Here is a 16,932-nt window from a genome sequence, read left to right on the forward strand (position 1 = left end):
GCTTGAGGGGTTTGGGGTTGGCTCTTAAGGGCGTGCGGAGCTGAAGGAGTGTGGGACAAGATGTTAAAGGTCAGGGTGGGCAGATGGGACTGGGACTGGGGCCAGGGACGGGCAGCACTGAGGGGGCTGGAGGGGGCTGTATGGGCCCTGTCTGGGCGATTGGAGTGTTGGGGTGTCGTCAGGCTGTGTGAGGATGGGAGCCAGCGTGGTTTCACCAGGGGCACATCCTACCTCGCAGGTCTGGTGGCTTTCTCCGGTGGGATTTCAGTGTTGGTAGCTGAGGCCATACGGGGTCACACCGTGACTGGTGTGATTTGCCTGAACTTGTGGAAAGCATTTGACACTGTCCCACACAAATTCCTTGTCTCTGAACTGGACAGACGTGAATTGGACAGACAGACCGCTGGGTAGATAAGGAGCTGGCTGCATGGTTGTCCCCAAAGAGTTGCAGTCAACAGCTCTGTGTCCAAGTGGAGATGAGTGACAAGTGACATTCTTGAGGATTGGGACTGGGCCTGTTTAACATCTTTGTTAGGGACATGGACAGTGGGATTGAGTGTATCCTCTGCAAGTTTGTGGAAGGTACCAAATTGTGTAGTGTAGTCAACAAGCTGGAGAGAAGGGATGCCATCCAGAGGGACCTTGGCAGGACAGAAACGAGCATGTGCAAACCTCCTGAAATTCAGCAAGGCCAAGTGCTAGGTCCTGCAACTGGGTCATGGCAGTCCCCAGCACAGGTACAGGATGGGTGGAGCATGGACTGAAAGCAGCTTTGAGGAGAAGGACTCAGGGCTGTTGATTGCCAGGGAGCTCAACATGAGTCAGCAATGTGCACTGGCAGCCCAGAAAGCCAGAGGTGTTCTGGGGTACACCAAAATAAGTGTGCAAGGGAGGTGATTCTGCCCCTCTGCTCTGCTCTCCTCTCCTCATACACCACCTGCAGCATGGTGTCCAGCTCTGGGATTCTCACCATAGGAAGAATGTGCTGGAGATAGTCTGGAGGAGGGATGGAGCACCTATGAGCACTGGCTGAGAGAATTTGGATTGTTTAGCCAGGTGAAGAGAAGGCTTTGGGGAGACCATTAGAGCAGTCTTCCAGTCCTTTAAAGGAGGGCTACAAGAGAGCTGGAGAAGCACTTTTTACAAGGCCTGTAGTGACTGAACAAGGCAGAATGGCCCCAAACTGAGAGAAGGTAGGCTTAGGTTAAGTCTTAGGGAAAAGTTCTTTACTGTGAGAGTGATGAGACGCTGGCACAGGTTGCCCAGAGCAGTGGTGGGTGTCCCATTCTTTTTGGTGTTCAAGGTCAGGTTGGATGGGGCTCTGAGCAACTGGTTTAGTGGAAGGTGGCACCCAGATTGGAACTAGGTGATCCTTAAGGTCCCCTCCAACCCAAACCCTTCTGTGATAGAGACCAGTATGAGGGGAGTACTAAACAACTTCTTGTGGTTCATATTATTCCTCGGAAGCAGTAAAAGGATTGGAAAAGCAGGTAGGCATGAATGAAGTTTGTTGCAACTGGGGAATGGATGATGTAAATTTTGGAAAAGGTTCTTGTTAGAAGCAGAGGAAAGCTGACTTATTAGTAGGAAGAGGACTTTAGTCAATCCTGAGGCCTAAGCAATACACTTTGTTTTGCATACTATGCAGATTTTTAAATAAAGAAAAACCCAGCTGGCTCACTCAGACTGTATTTCTTCTGGCTTTTTATCCTCTTCTAACAAGTGTATTGGGCAAATGCTGGTCAAGATTGCAAATTTTTAAATAACTTCATAGTGATGTTTACTGATGGGGCCTAATATTTTTTCAAGTTGAAGAAATATTAGAAAATGCATGTTTGTGAGGACCAAAGCTGTTCCTGTTCTGTATTAACATGTGTTTTGAATATGATAATGCTATCTTCCCTCTGTAGCTTGCGTGTGAAATCTCTTGTTAAACTAAGGAGCAATATGTTTGTGTGATGAATGGGAAGAAGAGAGAAAAAGCTGACAAGGTTATAGTCTTCAAAGTGTAGAAAACTGCCTTGTTCAAATTCTCAATGTGTCAGAAGTGAATCTCACTTTTGAAAAATGGTAGCAGAACACTGTTTATATACCTATGATGACCTGTGTCTATTTGTAGGAATTTCTGGAGACATGTCACAATGGACTTTGTTGCAGTCTCCTTTTGTCCTGGTGTCTGCTTAATGGGCTGGCATGGGAATTGGACTCAAAAACAACATAAAAAGATTTTTGGGAATGTTAAAATTCCTTTCCCAAAACATCACTACACATTGTACCATAAACTCAGTGTTTGTAAGGATTAGAAAAAACAAAAGGAGCAACATTGATTTTGTGAGCTGTCAATCTCTTTAAAGCCATTTATTAGTCACTTATGAAAATCAGTAATCTGCTTGATCATGACAGAGCAGATTACACGTGATATAATTGATATAATTTTCTCTTTTTGGTATCACTCTGTTCATGGGCTAGGATATTTTTCCTTGTTCTCCAAAGAACAAGGAAATCTAATGATCTTGATCTAATAAAATGCTGAAAGACAAGAAGAATGTTATTAGAGAATAAAAACATCTACTTAAACCACTGAATCTGTTTCTTTAAAGAATGATCTACAGAGAACTTTTCTCAAGGTATTTTCTTTTTAAGGCTAAAGAGAAAACTGAAATAATGACAGGAAGATTTGACACTTTTTAAATAAATAATAGACAAATAATCTCTTCTTGCTGCTTATAGAGAAACCATGCCATTTCTGGGCCAAGACTGGAGATCCCCTGGATGGAGATGGGTTAAAACAGAAGATGGATGGAAAAGATGTGAAACCTTTAGTCATGCACTTGAGGATGGGAATAATCAGCTGAATGATATCAGCCACACAGTGTAAGTTTAAAAAAAAAAAAGTGATTCTGCATGAATTAATAGCAGGTGGGAAGGCAAAATTGACTTAATTTCCATTCAGATTGCAACTGTTTGTGGTAGCTGATGTCATCTGTATACAAATGCAATCATGTGTTTTGTGAGTTAGGCAGGCAGGAGACCCCTGTGGAGACTGTCTTTTGTCACTGCTTTGTGAGTTGCTTGTTTGAGGCAGCCAGATCCCTTCTTAGCCTATATGTCTTTCAAAGTAATTAAACAATAAATACTTTAAAAAAACCCCAACGAAAACCCTGCCCCCCAGTGCCTGTTTGAGTACTATTTAAAGATAAAAGTGATACTTGTAAATTGCAATTGAACCTGGAAGTGAATGCAGGCTTTCTGCTGAGTGGGTGTTGGATTAGTTTGTGGCAGCCATAAAAAGCCTTTGCTCCAAATATACAATCAGTGGTAGCTTAGTGCTCATTCTCTAACACAATAGATGACTGTATGTGCTCCTGTAGGACAGGTGAGAAAGAGATCAGGTAGATAAAGTGATACTTGTGGCAAATGGCCACAGGCTGGTGTGATATAAATCATTCTGTCAAAACAAACTTCTCCACAAAGAAGCAATTCTCAGGGGTAGGATTCTTGGTCATAAATTCCAGCATAATGTGCTCATAATGAGGAAAGGGAACATTTGGTGTTTTGTTGTTAGTCCAGTAAACGATAACTCATCTGCTTTAGAGAGGGATTTACTGGGAAGCTAGGATTTGCTGTAGTCACACACCTGTATTTTCTAAATTTGTAAAGCAATCCTCAAGGGACTTATCAAGCAGTGAAGCATTATTATTAAGCTTAACCTACTGTTCCCTTCATGCCTTTCTTCCTTTTGTGTTAATCTGTCACTGATCTCATTTGGGCTTCTTTATCCACACAGTCTGGCCACTGTGGATACAAAACTGTCTGGAAGAATGTTCAGTAAGCCTCCAACATAAAAGTTGCCTTAAATACCTTTGAAAAAAGTATTTAGTAAAGTAAGGGAAATCTAAGTACTTAGCAATCGTGCAAATTGCTTCAAAAATAAATATCATGTAGGTTGCTTAGTTAATACTGTTTGATAAGTATGAAAGGAATTATCAGTCTTTGTGAATACCATTAAGACTTCTGCTCATAATTGTGTGTGTGTATAAACGTATATATGTGTCTTTTCCCCAAAGAGCAAGGTGAGGTATTTTTATGGCTTCTTTGAGCAAAAATACTGAATTTTTTTTCTTTTTTTTTCCTTAGTCTTGGAAGACCCTAGAATTGAGCTCTTCTGGAGCCAAAAACTGTACTTCTGTCTATTCAATTAAAAATGTATGTTGTTCAAACTCAGACTAGAGAATTCAAGTTGGTATGTCTTGGCATTGTAGCACTACTTTGGAGTAATTTTGCTACACTTTTAACATTGGATCTCTGATTATAACTTGAACTTTTTATATGCCAGTTAAGTTCTGCCACTAAACTGCAATTAATGTCTATTTGCACAACATTATGAAACAATTTAGAGTGGAAATGACCTCTGAGCATCATCTAGATGAAACACGTGCTTAAAGTAAGGCTAGCTGAGGTTGGGTTCTGCAGGGCCTTGCCCAGTTCAACCTTGTGCTTTTCCAAGAATTGAAGTTCTTTTCTGGGTTCCTGTTCTAAGTTCTGTTACTGTCAATGTTATTTTGTTGTTGTTGTTGTGCTGTCCTATGTTGTATCATTTCTCCCTGCCCTTCTCATTTCAGTAGGAATTTCTCTTATCGCAGGTTGTGTCCATTACCACTTAACTTACTACTGCCCACCTTCTCTAGCCTTACAGTCTCACTCCATCTTGTATGTAGCCTCATGTTAAAAACTGACAGCAATTAGATTTCCCTCCACCACCAGCTCCTAGAACTGAGCCAAGATCATTTCTCTACCCTTTTGCACCATGTACTCCAGTGGCTTGGTGACTCCCCACTGGAGTTGTTCCAGTATGACAAAGTTTTCACTCTTTTGGGGGGCCCCAAACTAGACACAGTGCTCCAGATGAGTACTCCTGCCAAATAAAGATGGATGTTTGCTTCTTTCAGTCTGCAGGATACACTTTCCATAGCTCAATCCAGGGTGCAGTTGGCCTAACACAACACAAGGGCACACTGCTGACCTGTTTTCAGCTACTTATCCTCCAGACTCCTGGCTCCTTTCCTGTAAAACTGCTTCCTATCCAGTCTGTACCCAGCATATACCCAGGCTTGGGCTTCTTCTGTGTGATGGGCAGGGCTTCACATTGTGGTACAGCAGTGTAAGATGTGCTGCTGGCTGGATCTCTGTACCATCTTATGCTATTTGGAAATAATTATGGTGTATATTGGAGAAAACTCAGCTTAGGAGATTTGTTAACATGATGTAGCACTAAAGAAAAACAAAACTTGATGAAGTGCTTCCTTGTAGAAGAAACCTATAGTAAACAGTACAAAATTACTTATTTGTCTCTCTTTAAGCTGCCCTATGAACAGGGATGATGGTGTATGTCAATCTGCCAATCTAGCAGGGTTTTGTTCATTTATATATATCCATTGTAAGAAATAATCCTTTTCAGTAAAATATTCTGTAAGAATCTCTTCTGAAGATAGTACTTTAATATTGTATTTAAGGGAGCAGTTATAGCAGTTTTCCTTTGTAAAGAAATAAATTCAAGCTATGGAGTTGAATGAAACCCTTTCTAGTTTTGCTTCTATTCTCTTCTGTGAGAGAAAGTGCCAAACATTGTCCTTTACCCATTAAAAATACTTTCTCTTCAGAAATTATGAAGATCTAGTCACAAACAGATTCAGAAATAAACCGTAAAGACACATAAGTTACTTAAATTGAAGAATGTGTTCTTATTAAAATAGAACTTCATACTTTGCTTGATTAGTCATCCAGTGCTTTGGTGAATCCAGCTGCTGAATTAGTAAAATTGGTGGACCTAATGGTAACCATGCTTGAACAAATATAATCACTGTTGCAGAAGCAGTTTTAATTATTTGGCATAATGCTTGAATAATTGCACTTTGGATCTTTTATGGAAACTAAGATTGAAAAAAAACCAATGAGACCATCACTTCAGTAGGTCTTAGTTATTTGCCTAAGAGTGCCTTGCGTTCAAGGTACATAGTAGCTGGAAATGTGACTTGGGCTGTGTGCATTCAAGCTCTGTGGTGTGGATGCTGGCCATGAGTGCCTGTAAATTGAAGCAAAGACACTTCCAGTGCTGTGACACTGTGTCCTTGAAGTGTTGTGATGGAGAGAAGCTTAGTAGGGGTGGAACTGCCTTACAGAATTGTATGCAAGTATCTTTCATTAGCCTGCAACTTAGGAGTAAAGCTGTCTTATGTGTTCCTTTTGGGGTAGAAGGAAGAGAATTAGACTAATAAGATTTTCACGATGGTGATATTTACCTTTTTATGTGTTAGATTCATATGAACAACTTGGGCTAGCAAGGTAGTAATTTCAGTCTGCGGTGTCTCTTGTCTAATTCTGTGAGACACAGTGTTCACAAGAGTGATTTTGCCACTGGATTGAAGTCCTTTGGTTTGAATCTGTTAACAGATAACATTACAATATATTTGTCAAATGACAAAATCATTTGTTGCATGCACTTAGCTCGGGATTTTCCGTGGTCAAGCTGTTAGAGTCACTTCTAAAATAATGTGTCTCTGTAAATAATTGCATGAGTTGAGGGCCACATGAAAAGAAGCAAGGGGATGAGGGAAAATAGTTGGAGCTCAGATAGCCCTGTCACATTTTCCATAATTTTAAGTGTCATACCCAAGAGGTAATTTAAATACTGCTATGAAATTACTTTTTTTGGAAAAACTGAAATTGTTGCACGATCTAAGATATTACAGTTCTAAGGACACCAGGTACTTTGCTTTTAAAAGCTTTAGAATAATTTTTTATGAAGTGTGTCATCAAGACAAGAGAGTAAGAATAGCTGTAAATTGGCAGTATTATGTATGTATTTAAATCCTGCCAGGTGCACTCAAATGTCATGTGCAGTATTATAATAAAACCACTAAATTAAGGCTTCTGTTTCACCATATGGCACGTGCAGCACTTGATTTGGTTTCTTGTATCTTAGCTTGGTGTTTGAGGGGGCAGGGGTTGCTTTTGGAACAGTAGAGCAGCTTCATTACTTGTCAAGCAGCTCTGCAGATTTCTGGAAGGAGTGCTAGCAGTCACTGGGAAACTCTGTCCTTCTGTCCCATTCTTCTGGTGTCTGTGGGACCCTTGCTTTCATTCATTGCTTTCAGACTAAAGGTTTGTCAAGAAGAGTGGTGTTGTTTACAGATCAGGGGAAGACTATGTGAAGTGGGACAGAACATGATGAAATAAAGCCTCATATCAGAAGATCCTCAGAGGTAACAGTACAATTTGTCTTTTCTCTAAAGAGACTTGAGGAATTCCAGGAATGTCACAGGCAAATTTGAATGCTAGATAAAGGTGTTTAAAATAAGTCATCATTTTCACAATTCCTTACATTTATTGATTCCTGAAGCTGCCTTAGTTATTTATATGATGCTTGGGAAGTGTATCTTATGAGGTGTCAGGAGTAGGATTCAAATCACTTCAGGTATGTTACTGGCCTAAATTCCTTTCTAGGGACACTTGGATCCAGGAACAAAAGAAGGAATCTTTCCATATTAACCTTCCTTTTCCAAGCAGGCCTTCAGGAATGTGGCCTCCCACCCTCTCCCATTGCTTGCCCTGGGTCAAGGGGCATGACAGAGTTTCTGTGCTGCTTGGATTATGGTGCAGAGTATCAGGATCTATCTTCCTAGTCTTGTATCTGTTGTTAGGATGGTAGAACTCTGGGAGCTTTGGGCTCAGTTTGTGGTTCTGTAGCAACTCTTCAGATTCTGTCATAACTTCTCACATGAAGTGGTGATGCAGCCAATATGCTAAATCGTAATTAAATTAATTTTAGTGAGTTTAGAGATTTCCTGTATGATAGCTTTGGGGGGAAAAACCCACAAAAACAAACTGCTGGATTGGAATGTTACATAATCAAATAACTTGTGTTGATGTTTTGTTTTTGTCTCTTGCTGGTTTCTTCCCTCTGAACTCTTTTGCTGTTTGACCAGATGTGATATTTGGCACTGTTCTATGGAATATTTACGGTGTTGAGTCTTTATCCTCTGCTTTAAAAATATTAAAGACTGAACTAATGCCATCACATTGTATTGAGCACTATCTGAATGCAGATGTTAGGTTTAAATCCTGAAAAAAAAAGCTAAGATGAAACTTTCTTTTTCTAAATCTTCTCAACTTGTGTATCTTTAAGCTGAGCTAGCATGTACTGATTAGAACAATTCAGAAACCAAAAAAATTTTACAGTGTTGTTTAACAGATGGTTCAAACCTGAAAATTTTAACTCTGTAAGCTAGTAGCAATAGACTAAAATAATTTGATCTTTGTCACTTTAATGCCAAGGTACAGGTTACTTTTCAAAAAACTTCTGTCCTTCAGTTTACAGTATTCAGTTGTTTTAATCTGAAGTTCAAACTGGCAGTGATAAAAAACAATTTAGATTAAAAATAGTAACACATGTGAGGAGTTTCAACTTTGTTACCAAAGAGCAGTAATGTAGAAACAAATAAGTCTTCCAGTTAAACTTCATTGCCATGTATCTTTCATTATTCTTCTTATCTGTGCAAGACCGTGGCCTTCATATGAAGTATCTTCCTTCTCAGTGCTAGAAAAGAGAACACCCATTCTTATCTTTGTTGCTGGTCCTTGTAGTTATCTGCAAAAATGGAATGAAAATTTCATGAGTTGTGTAGATTTTCTGTAGCACAGACAGTTTTAAATGCATATGCATTTTAGAAATGTTAGCTTATTAAAAAAGATTTTCAATAATTTATATGTGTATTTTTAATATTTGCACTATGTGTTTGATATAAACGAGCATTTGGTGTAGTCCTCAGTGCTGGGTTACATAGTCACCTGTCAGAAGTGACATAGGTAGAGTTGAGTCTTTCTGGCAGTGACAGACCACTTGGCTCTTGATGCTGTACAAATCATTGGTGAAACAGTGCCGTGACACCTGTAGTATGTGCAGAGTTGTGAATCAAAAGTGTCTTAAAAGGACTTTCTTTGCCCTAAAGGTGACAGTAGTAAGAGAGATGTGTTCATTGCTGGCTTTCTGCCTGTGCAAGGATGCGCAATAATTCTTCACACTTTTTACCTGTGTGCAGTTAAGGCTTGGTCCACTTCAAAAAATGGATTTTTGTAACCAGAGCTTTGCAGAGTTGTCCAGCTAGTACTATCTCCTTAGCAGTCCTTCTTGAATGTCAGTAATGCTTTTCAAGGTTCCTCTTAGGAAGATACTTTCACGTATTAATCACTTTGGCATAAAATTCAGCCCCTCTCAGAAGAAAAGAAGACAGCTTCTCTCCAGATACATGTTGCTATAGACAATGAGGTAGAGGATCTTAATTAAGAACATGATTTCTTTTTTTTTCAGCTGGTAGAATTTAATGCAGAAAATTGTAAGATATATGCATCTTAAATATTTGATTACTGCTATTCTAATTAGATGTTTTTATTTCAGTATCATAACTGGAGATGATGAGAATGAAGAAGTGTACAATACTGAAGACTGTGAGTTTGCAGCCAAGAAAAGGAAAAAAGATCATTTTAGGAATAACACAGACTCTCAATGTAAGGCTGGGGTTTTTCATTTGTTTTAGAAGACCATGTGGGTTCAGAGAAATGTTATTATAGTCATGTTATACTCACCTGTAGAGTAGCCTTCCAAATTGTGCCTATTTCTCTCTTGGCAACAAATTCTGGTGTCAGAATGATATGTCTTAACTGAAACTGTGTTATTGATAATTTATTGTGTTGGATTTTTTTTCAAAGATCCAAAGGTAATTCATTTAAGAATAGTAATTGCTGAGTATTAGGTGTCTTCTGATACTAACCACTGTTATGTTTTGTGGACTAGTTTTAGATTAAATTCTTCTGGATGCTTACGGGAACTTCTGTTTCTCAAACCAGATGGTTTACTTTGTTTATTTCAAGTTCTAATTAGTCAACAAACTCCAGAATCAGTTCATAAATAAATATATTTTGTCATAATAATCATATCTCTTGATAAGGACTTTATCAGTACTGAACTTCTTGGAGACAAGTCCCCATTAAAAAATTAGGATATGAAAGCCATTTTATCAGTTCTCATTTGTAAAGGATTGCTGGTACTTTGGACTGCAAATGTCTATGACAGCAAGTAAATTACTGAAGCAGAGAATTTGGTAGAGTAGGTAAAAAAGGTAAGCAGCTACTTGGCATTTCTAATGCTTTGATCTTGAAATGATCTGTTACTTGTATATCCCCAAAACTGTTAGAGAGATGGTGTTGCAGAAAGCTGCAAGCTTCTCCAGGCTTGTCTGAATTTAAGGTATTTCAGAAGATTCAAGGGGCTGTATGTCTCATTTGACAACATGCAAGACTTGTAAAAGCTGAAGGTCAGCCTGATTGCCTTTATTTGTTTTGTATCCTTGCCTTCCCTGCAGTCCTCTGCAGTTAGTTAGAACCAAGTCAATATAGAGCAGGCACCTGTACAGAAGAAAATGGATTAGAGGGGTGGAGTGGTCAGGAACTAAAGTGTTGTCTATATCTGCTGTACTTTCAAATGCTAAGGAGCCTGTTGTATAAAAAAATAAGGTCAGGAGTTATGTAGGACCACTGTCATGTAAATGATTGGTCGCAGCTGACAAAAGTTGTCATTCATCTGCCAATTGTGTACCAGCTCTTGTGGTTTTAAAAAAACATTTATATAACTTTTCTATTATTTTCATGAAGTCCATATCGTGTGACAATTTTTAGTTATTTTTTCCATCATTTATAAACTTCCTTCTATTAAAACTGTTCTGCTATCTTATGAAGCATTTTATTGAAAGTTGTATGTTTAGTTGAGTTTCTGGAAGGCGTTAACTAATGCAGAAGCCTAAAATTATTATATTTTAATTTTATTTTAGGTTTTTATCGTGAAAAGTGGATTTATGTTCATAAAGAAAGCACCAAGGAAGTAAGTCTGTGTGGTGTGGGTCAATTCCTACAATCTTTGTGGTTCTTAATTGACAGACAGTATATTGAAAAAAGTATTTTTGCCACATGGTCTCAGGGGCTATACTTAACTCTCTTCATTGGCAGCACTGGACACCTGCACATGGTGAGGCAAAAGCAGCTGGCAAAGTGACTTCTTGGTAGGTCTTTGTGGCACAGATGTGGGAACTTGCAAGGATAGAAATACAGTTCTTCACTGCTTATCCAAGCCCATCCATCTTTCTGCTGTCTCTTTGGACTAAAATTGAAAGCATTTGCAAAACTAGATAAATATCTCCAGAGATAGCAGGCAGCCGCCTGATATTTTGGGATCTTGAATTTGAATGGAAGTAAGTAAAACATCAGTTTCAAATTTTACAAAGAGGATCATTATTTTCAACAAAGTCCACATGCTTTCAGTTTGGGATATAAACTGTATCATGAAACTGTAAAGGGAATATGAAATCTCTCGGAGTGACCTCTTGGAAAGTTAAAAGATGTCCATTGTATGTAGATATTAAATTGTCTTGAAGTGTGAGTTTCATTCCTGTGCTGATTGCCATGGCTGTCTGGGATGTGTGGAATTGGAACACCAGTAAGGAGGTTTTACATCCACGTGGTAATGCCAGACAGGAGAGGGGGAAGGAGGTGAGGCTGATGGACTGTAGTCATGCAGGCAGAAGTAGCTTTGCATTTTAGAGCTGAGAGTGACAATACAGAGTTTTTTACTCAGGAAGGGCATGCTGTGGAGGAGAGCTTACATAAAAGGACGTACTGCAAGACTTTGCAGACCTTATCGACCAGTGACCCAGAGACTGCCTGTCTACATCTGAAGGGTACTTTAAAGCTTTTCACCAGATTCACAGCCCTCTTTCTGCTTTATTTTCTAGATTGAGTTACTTGGATTGGTCTGCAAAAGTCTCAAGCATGCTTTTTCCCTTTGTGCTGTCTTAAATTAGGGTGAGAAGGAGCAGGGGGACAGCCAACTGTCACCAGTCATTGTGGTGCTTTGAATCATGAGATTAAGCTGAGGTTTCAAAAGTACATTGAGGCCAAAATACAAATAGCCTAAAATCATGCATTGGTCTTCTTCATAACCCTTATATAAAGGGATTAATTTTTCCCCTACTTGTACAGAAGTTGGTGCACTGTGACATGTGAGTATTTGCTTCTGTTCCTTTTCCATTCAGAGAGCAGACAAAATATTTTGGTTACCTTCTAATATTTGACCATTCATCTTTCAGGTTTATTTGGGTTTTTAGTATAAAAAAACAAACCAGGGATGGTTAGAATTAAGCACTTATCTTTCAAGTAATTATTTGTATAAATTTAAAAGCTTAGAGTAGTAGGTTGAAAAAGTAGCAAGTAATAAGAATACATGAACCAAAAAATCCAGAGCAGCAATTTAAGCTAATCTAAAACGTAATTTGGAGGTTCTAGTTTTTCTTACAGGTTATAATCTTTCTTGATTTTGAAATAATGGTCTCACAACTAGGAAGCATTTCTTCCCAAGCTGGATACTGTTTTTTAGGGTAAAATGACAAGATAGGGAGGTCTTGATAAGAAACATGTGAAACATGCTATGGGAGAGCATTGGAATTAAAGAAAACCAAAACAAGTGTGGCAGAAAATAAATTGGAGATGTTTTTTGAATAATTTTGTCATGATGGTACACTGGGAAGGGTAGAGCTATAGTTTCATAGCAGTCTGTTCAGGGAAATGTCTCTTATGTTAATGTTTTAAGCATGACCTGATGATAACTGTTTAGCCAGAGAACAGCCACAAATATTTCAACAATTTCAAAAATTTCAACAAAAGTTTTGCTGACTGTATTGCTATTAGCTAAGCAAGGTGTGCATATTGAGAAGTATGCAGCATGCTTGGGTCTGAGGTGCATCAGCTGTATGAGCAAGCAGTGCAATCCTGAATTTGGTCATTAACCAACACGCAGTAATTATCGCCACTCTGCAGTGAATTCTTAACTGCCCCATCCTGCTGGGGTACATGCATGGTATGTGTTCACTGGGTCACAAAAAGGAACATTATTTGTACTTCAAAACTTGTCAACATCCCATAATTTACCAAGGAAGTCTGTCTAGGAATGAACTTTAAATTATTTATCTTCCTCCTTCCCTGGGCTAATAAAACCATAATAGCACACTGCTCTTCAAGACTCTTTTACCAGTCAGGGATTTTCCTAGCCTCTGTATATTTGGTCCTGGGCTCCAGTGTGGTTTTGTGGCTCTAAATGTACTGAGTTTACATAATCCCATGTCATTTTGGGCTGCTTCTTCCACCTTAAATTGTTCTCAACAGCCTCTGAAACTTCCATTTTCACATTAGGATGCAGAGAAGCAAGGAAAATGTACTTGCTTTTGCTCTCAGTGCTTAAAAAAATGTGCCTAAGCTCCCAGCACCTGGAAAATAAATTCTAGATGTTGAGACCATTTTTTCTTCTGATCCCAGAAGCAACTCGCTGTGTTCTCACCCTCAAGTGTGAATCAGATAATTCTCATAATTGTAGGCTCAGACAGCTGTAGAAGCAAGCCCTTCCTTGTGCAGGGCAAATGGGGACTGTGATAGCCATGAGGGAGTGCCAGCATTGTGAGAGTGGAGTAGATTCCCAGGGAAATCAAATACCAGTGGTGCCAGATTACACATTTAGTATGAATTGAAAGACCTTGCCTACCTACCTGATAGTTACAAATAACCTATCTTGTTTAATTTAATTTCTTGTAGAACAAATAACTCTTCAGTCCAGATGCACTGTATTTCCAGGGAGTGTGGTATCCATTAGCATCAGCTGCATGTCAGAATGCTTTTCTGAATGCTTTGCTCAATTTTGTCTTTGTTTCCTTCCATTTAAAGTGTGTTTTTCCCTTTCTCAGAGACATGGCTATTGCACCTTGGGAGAAGCCTTTAACCGCTTGGACTTTTCGAGTGCAATTCAGGACATCAGGAGGTTCAATTATGTGGTCAAAGTAAGCTCTTTATTTTATATGTATATTATAAAAATGCACTTGCTGGTCTGCCTGTTTGTACAAAAGGAATATTTTTGCACTAACAGATTATGATTTGTAATTGTATAAATATCCTGATCATATGTAATTTATAATGCAAGTAGCAACTTCAAACTGAGCAAATTTTCTCTGCTGAAAACTCATTATATGGCTGTCTGAAAGCCTTTAGTTTGAGGAGGATGGTGATGGCCAGTGTGCTGTGTTATTTAAAAGGAAACTTCAATGGTGGTTTCAGTTGTAGTTCATCAGTCTGGGTAATGAACTCTCTTTAAAGGTAAAATAATTTCTATACAACCAAAAATAGTAAAGTGTTTTTAATCTTAAATATACATTGCTGCATCTCAAATATGTTTCAAATAACAATTTCCAGAAGAATACTTGATGTATAAGTATTCTGCTATTTCTGTATCTTCTGTAACTTCTTACCAGTCCTGTGATTCATTGCAAGTTTTTTTAATCAAGGACACGATATCTATACATTTATCTTTGTTAATGTTCCTTATAACTTTAGACTAGAGCCTTAATTACCTAAATGCCTCACCAGCTGCCCACTTGGGAATGCCTGTTTTGGGGATACTGATCTCTTTCTAGCCCCAGGTTTATTTTATTATCTAACTTGAGGTGGTAAAGTACTTGTCCCAGCTCCTAGAGAAGCTCAGAATCTGAGTCATATCAGGACTAGAGTGACTGTTCAGTGGTGGGGCTGTTCACAAATATTGTATTTCTTGGAATGTATCCTGAACTTGAAAAGACACAAAAATTAAATAAACATACCAGGAGAACACCCTTACCACTAGCCTGTGGACTGTTTGTAGAGAAAACACATTCTACCCATCCCTGTGACGATGAGGCAATGTGTTATAATTTCAGAAAAACAAAAGATGTGGAAATAAATCAAAAAGGATTTGCTTCCAGGCTAGTGGTTAGGGTACTTGCCTGGTTTGTTCCCCTTGCAGGGTTTGAGGTTTTTTGGTATATGTATGTATTGTGGTTTAGAACATTACTTTCTAATGCTGTTTTGGGAGCAGAATCAAGAGTCTTGATCCTTCCCAAGACTTTTCAGCCTTGAACAGTAGGAAGAAGAAAAACCAAAGCACTTAAAAAAGGTGGTTTGATATAAATGGTGTCAACTTTGGGTGTCTCACTTGAATAGCAAGGAGGTAAAAGGAATGCAGATTGAGAATTTTGCATTTGTTTTAGATGCTGCAGTGCCTAAACTGGGTTGCTCAAAAAGTTGATCAAGTCAAAGTCCAGCATAAGCACATTGACCAGTTTTTCTTCTGTTGACCAAGAAATATAAAAAGCTGGTTTAGTCAGCCAGGCTTAAGATCAGTGAGGAAGGAGCAGTACTTTAAAATTCAGAAATTTGGCCTTGCAATCCAAACCATTATTCTGCTAATAGCAGACCGTAAGAAATCTAAGTGAATTTAAAATAGTAGATAGACTTTCAAAGTCCTTTAAATGCTTTAGAATTTATTTGGAATTTTTAAATTTAGAATTTACAAATAAAAATCTTTCCTCATGTCTTGTATCAGTTCCCCTGAGGTGGTGGCTGTTTGTTGATAGCAAGGTATAACTCAAGAATACTATTTTTAAAGACCAAACCCTACTCTAGCTCTCCTTTGATCCCAGACCATCAAGATAATTCTCCAACTAACTAAAAAGATGTAATTCATTATTAAAAGTTAATATTGATGTCTGTCCAGGACTCTCTTAGGATGAGCAGTGAGGAGAAAGTAGGATCAGTTAGGGTTTTTGTATTTGTTGGTGCTGTAGTGTATTGATAACTTTGTAGCTGTTCAATTCTGATATGCTGAATTTGTTATGGGTGGATTTTGTCCCAATGTTTCTGAGTAAACAGAGATCCATTCAAATTACAATCTCTAGTAGACAGCATAAGCCATGGCTCTGCATGTATCAGTGTGTGAGATCCTAGTACTCTGCTACTTTGCTACAATTGTCTTAATCCTTACATATTAACTTTCACTGAAATTGGAATCTTCATTACAATCAATCAGGGGGAATTTGTTTCTTTAATTTCATCTTTAGACTGAGCAATGTAACTGATTTTTTTTTAATTAATCAAGAGAAATATACCTACTTGCTTGAACTGGCAGACTGCCAGAGGCCTCTAGGTATGTTCTCAATTATTAATCAAGCTAATAGGCTTTGAAAAAGCCAACAAAGAGATCCTGGTATCTATTTATACAGTTTTTGAGATTAGATTGCTTGTATTTAAATACATCAGGACAATTATTTCTTTCTTTCATAGCACATAGTATTTTGTCAGAGATCGTGCAGAGGAGCCAGAAGTAACATTATTAAATCAGGGACAGAACAGGTGTATTCTTTCTTTCTTCCAAGGAAAACTATTGTGGAGTGAAGTGTCAAGTTGGTGTTTTAGAAATGAAGATACAATATAATTTTTGGCAAGCTTAGTCTTTTTCAACCTCTGTGCCAACACTTGGTGCTACCTTGCACCAGAACACTCTGTAGGAATGCTGTTTTCTGCTCCATGCTTTTCCTTTCCACTGTGTTGAGAACACTTGTTCTGAGCTCATAAAGTGCAAATTGCAAAGCCCAGTGCCACACCTCTAAACATTGCAATGGCGTCACAACATCAAAGTCTCTCATAATAAGAGACAATTTTTTGTTGAAGAGCTGATGGTTCTTATCAGCTACAAAACTTAATCTGAAATGTAAATGCAAATATGCCAGAATGGAGCAAGGGCTGCCTCTAGTAGCTATAGCTTGGCATTCATGTGAGGCAAGAACTTAAGCTGTTGTGATTGTTTTGCCCTAAACCATTGCCACCATTTTTGTCACTTTTTTTGCTCACAGTGGTTTCAGAGACAGATGTGTGGACAGCTAGGAGATTCTTACTATAATACTTTCTCTAAAGTTACTGATATGGTTTGTACACCGCTCATTATTAGATAGCTGTGGTTTATTCTACCAGGGA

The 16,932-nt window shown here is 38.5% G+C and overlaps 1 protein-coding gene across 3 annotated transcripts in view; it reads left to right on the forward strand.

Moving 5' to 3' along the window:
- Nucleotides 1-2,734: 2,734 nt before the first annotated feature.
- The window catches only part of FBXO25 (F-box protein 25), a 28,055-nt gene continuing 13,857 nt past the window's right edge, over nucleotides 2,735-16,932 (forward strand). For 2 of the 3 annotated variants that reach the window (XM_005429353.2, XM_031063932.1), the window contains exons 1-4: nucleotides 2,735-2,874; nucleotides 9,455-9,564; nucleotides 10,884-10,933; nucleotides 13,839-13,931. In XM_005429353.2, coding sequence (XP_005429410.1) covers nucleotides 2,738-2,874; nucleotides 9,455-9,564; nucleotides 10,884-10,933; nucleotides 13,839-13,931 — 390 coding nt within the window. In that variant the 5' untranslated portion in view covers nucleotides 2,735-2,737. Of the gene's footprint in view, nucleotides 2,875-9,454; nucleotides 9,565-10,883; nucleotides 10,934-13,838; nucleotides 13,932-16,932 lie in introns of those variants that run through there. The other variant, XM_005429356.2, reaches the window with a different exon arrangement.

Source organism: Geospiza fortis, unplaced genomic scaffold (genome assembly GCF_000277835.1).
Source record: "Geospiza fortis unplaced genomic scaffold, GeoFor_1.0 scaffold356, whole genome shotgun sequence".
Taxonomy (NCBI): domain Eukaryota; kingdom Metazoa; phylum Chordata; class Aves; order Passeriformes; family Thraupidae; genus Geospiza; species Geospiza fortis.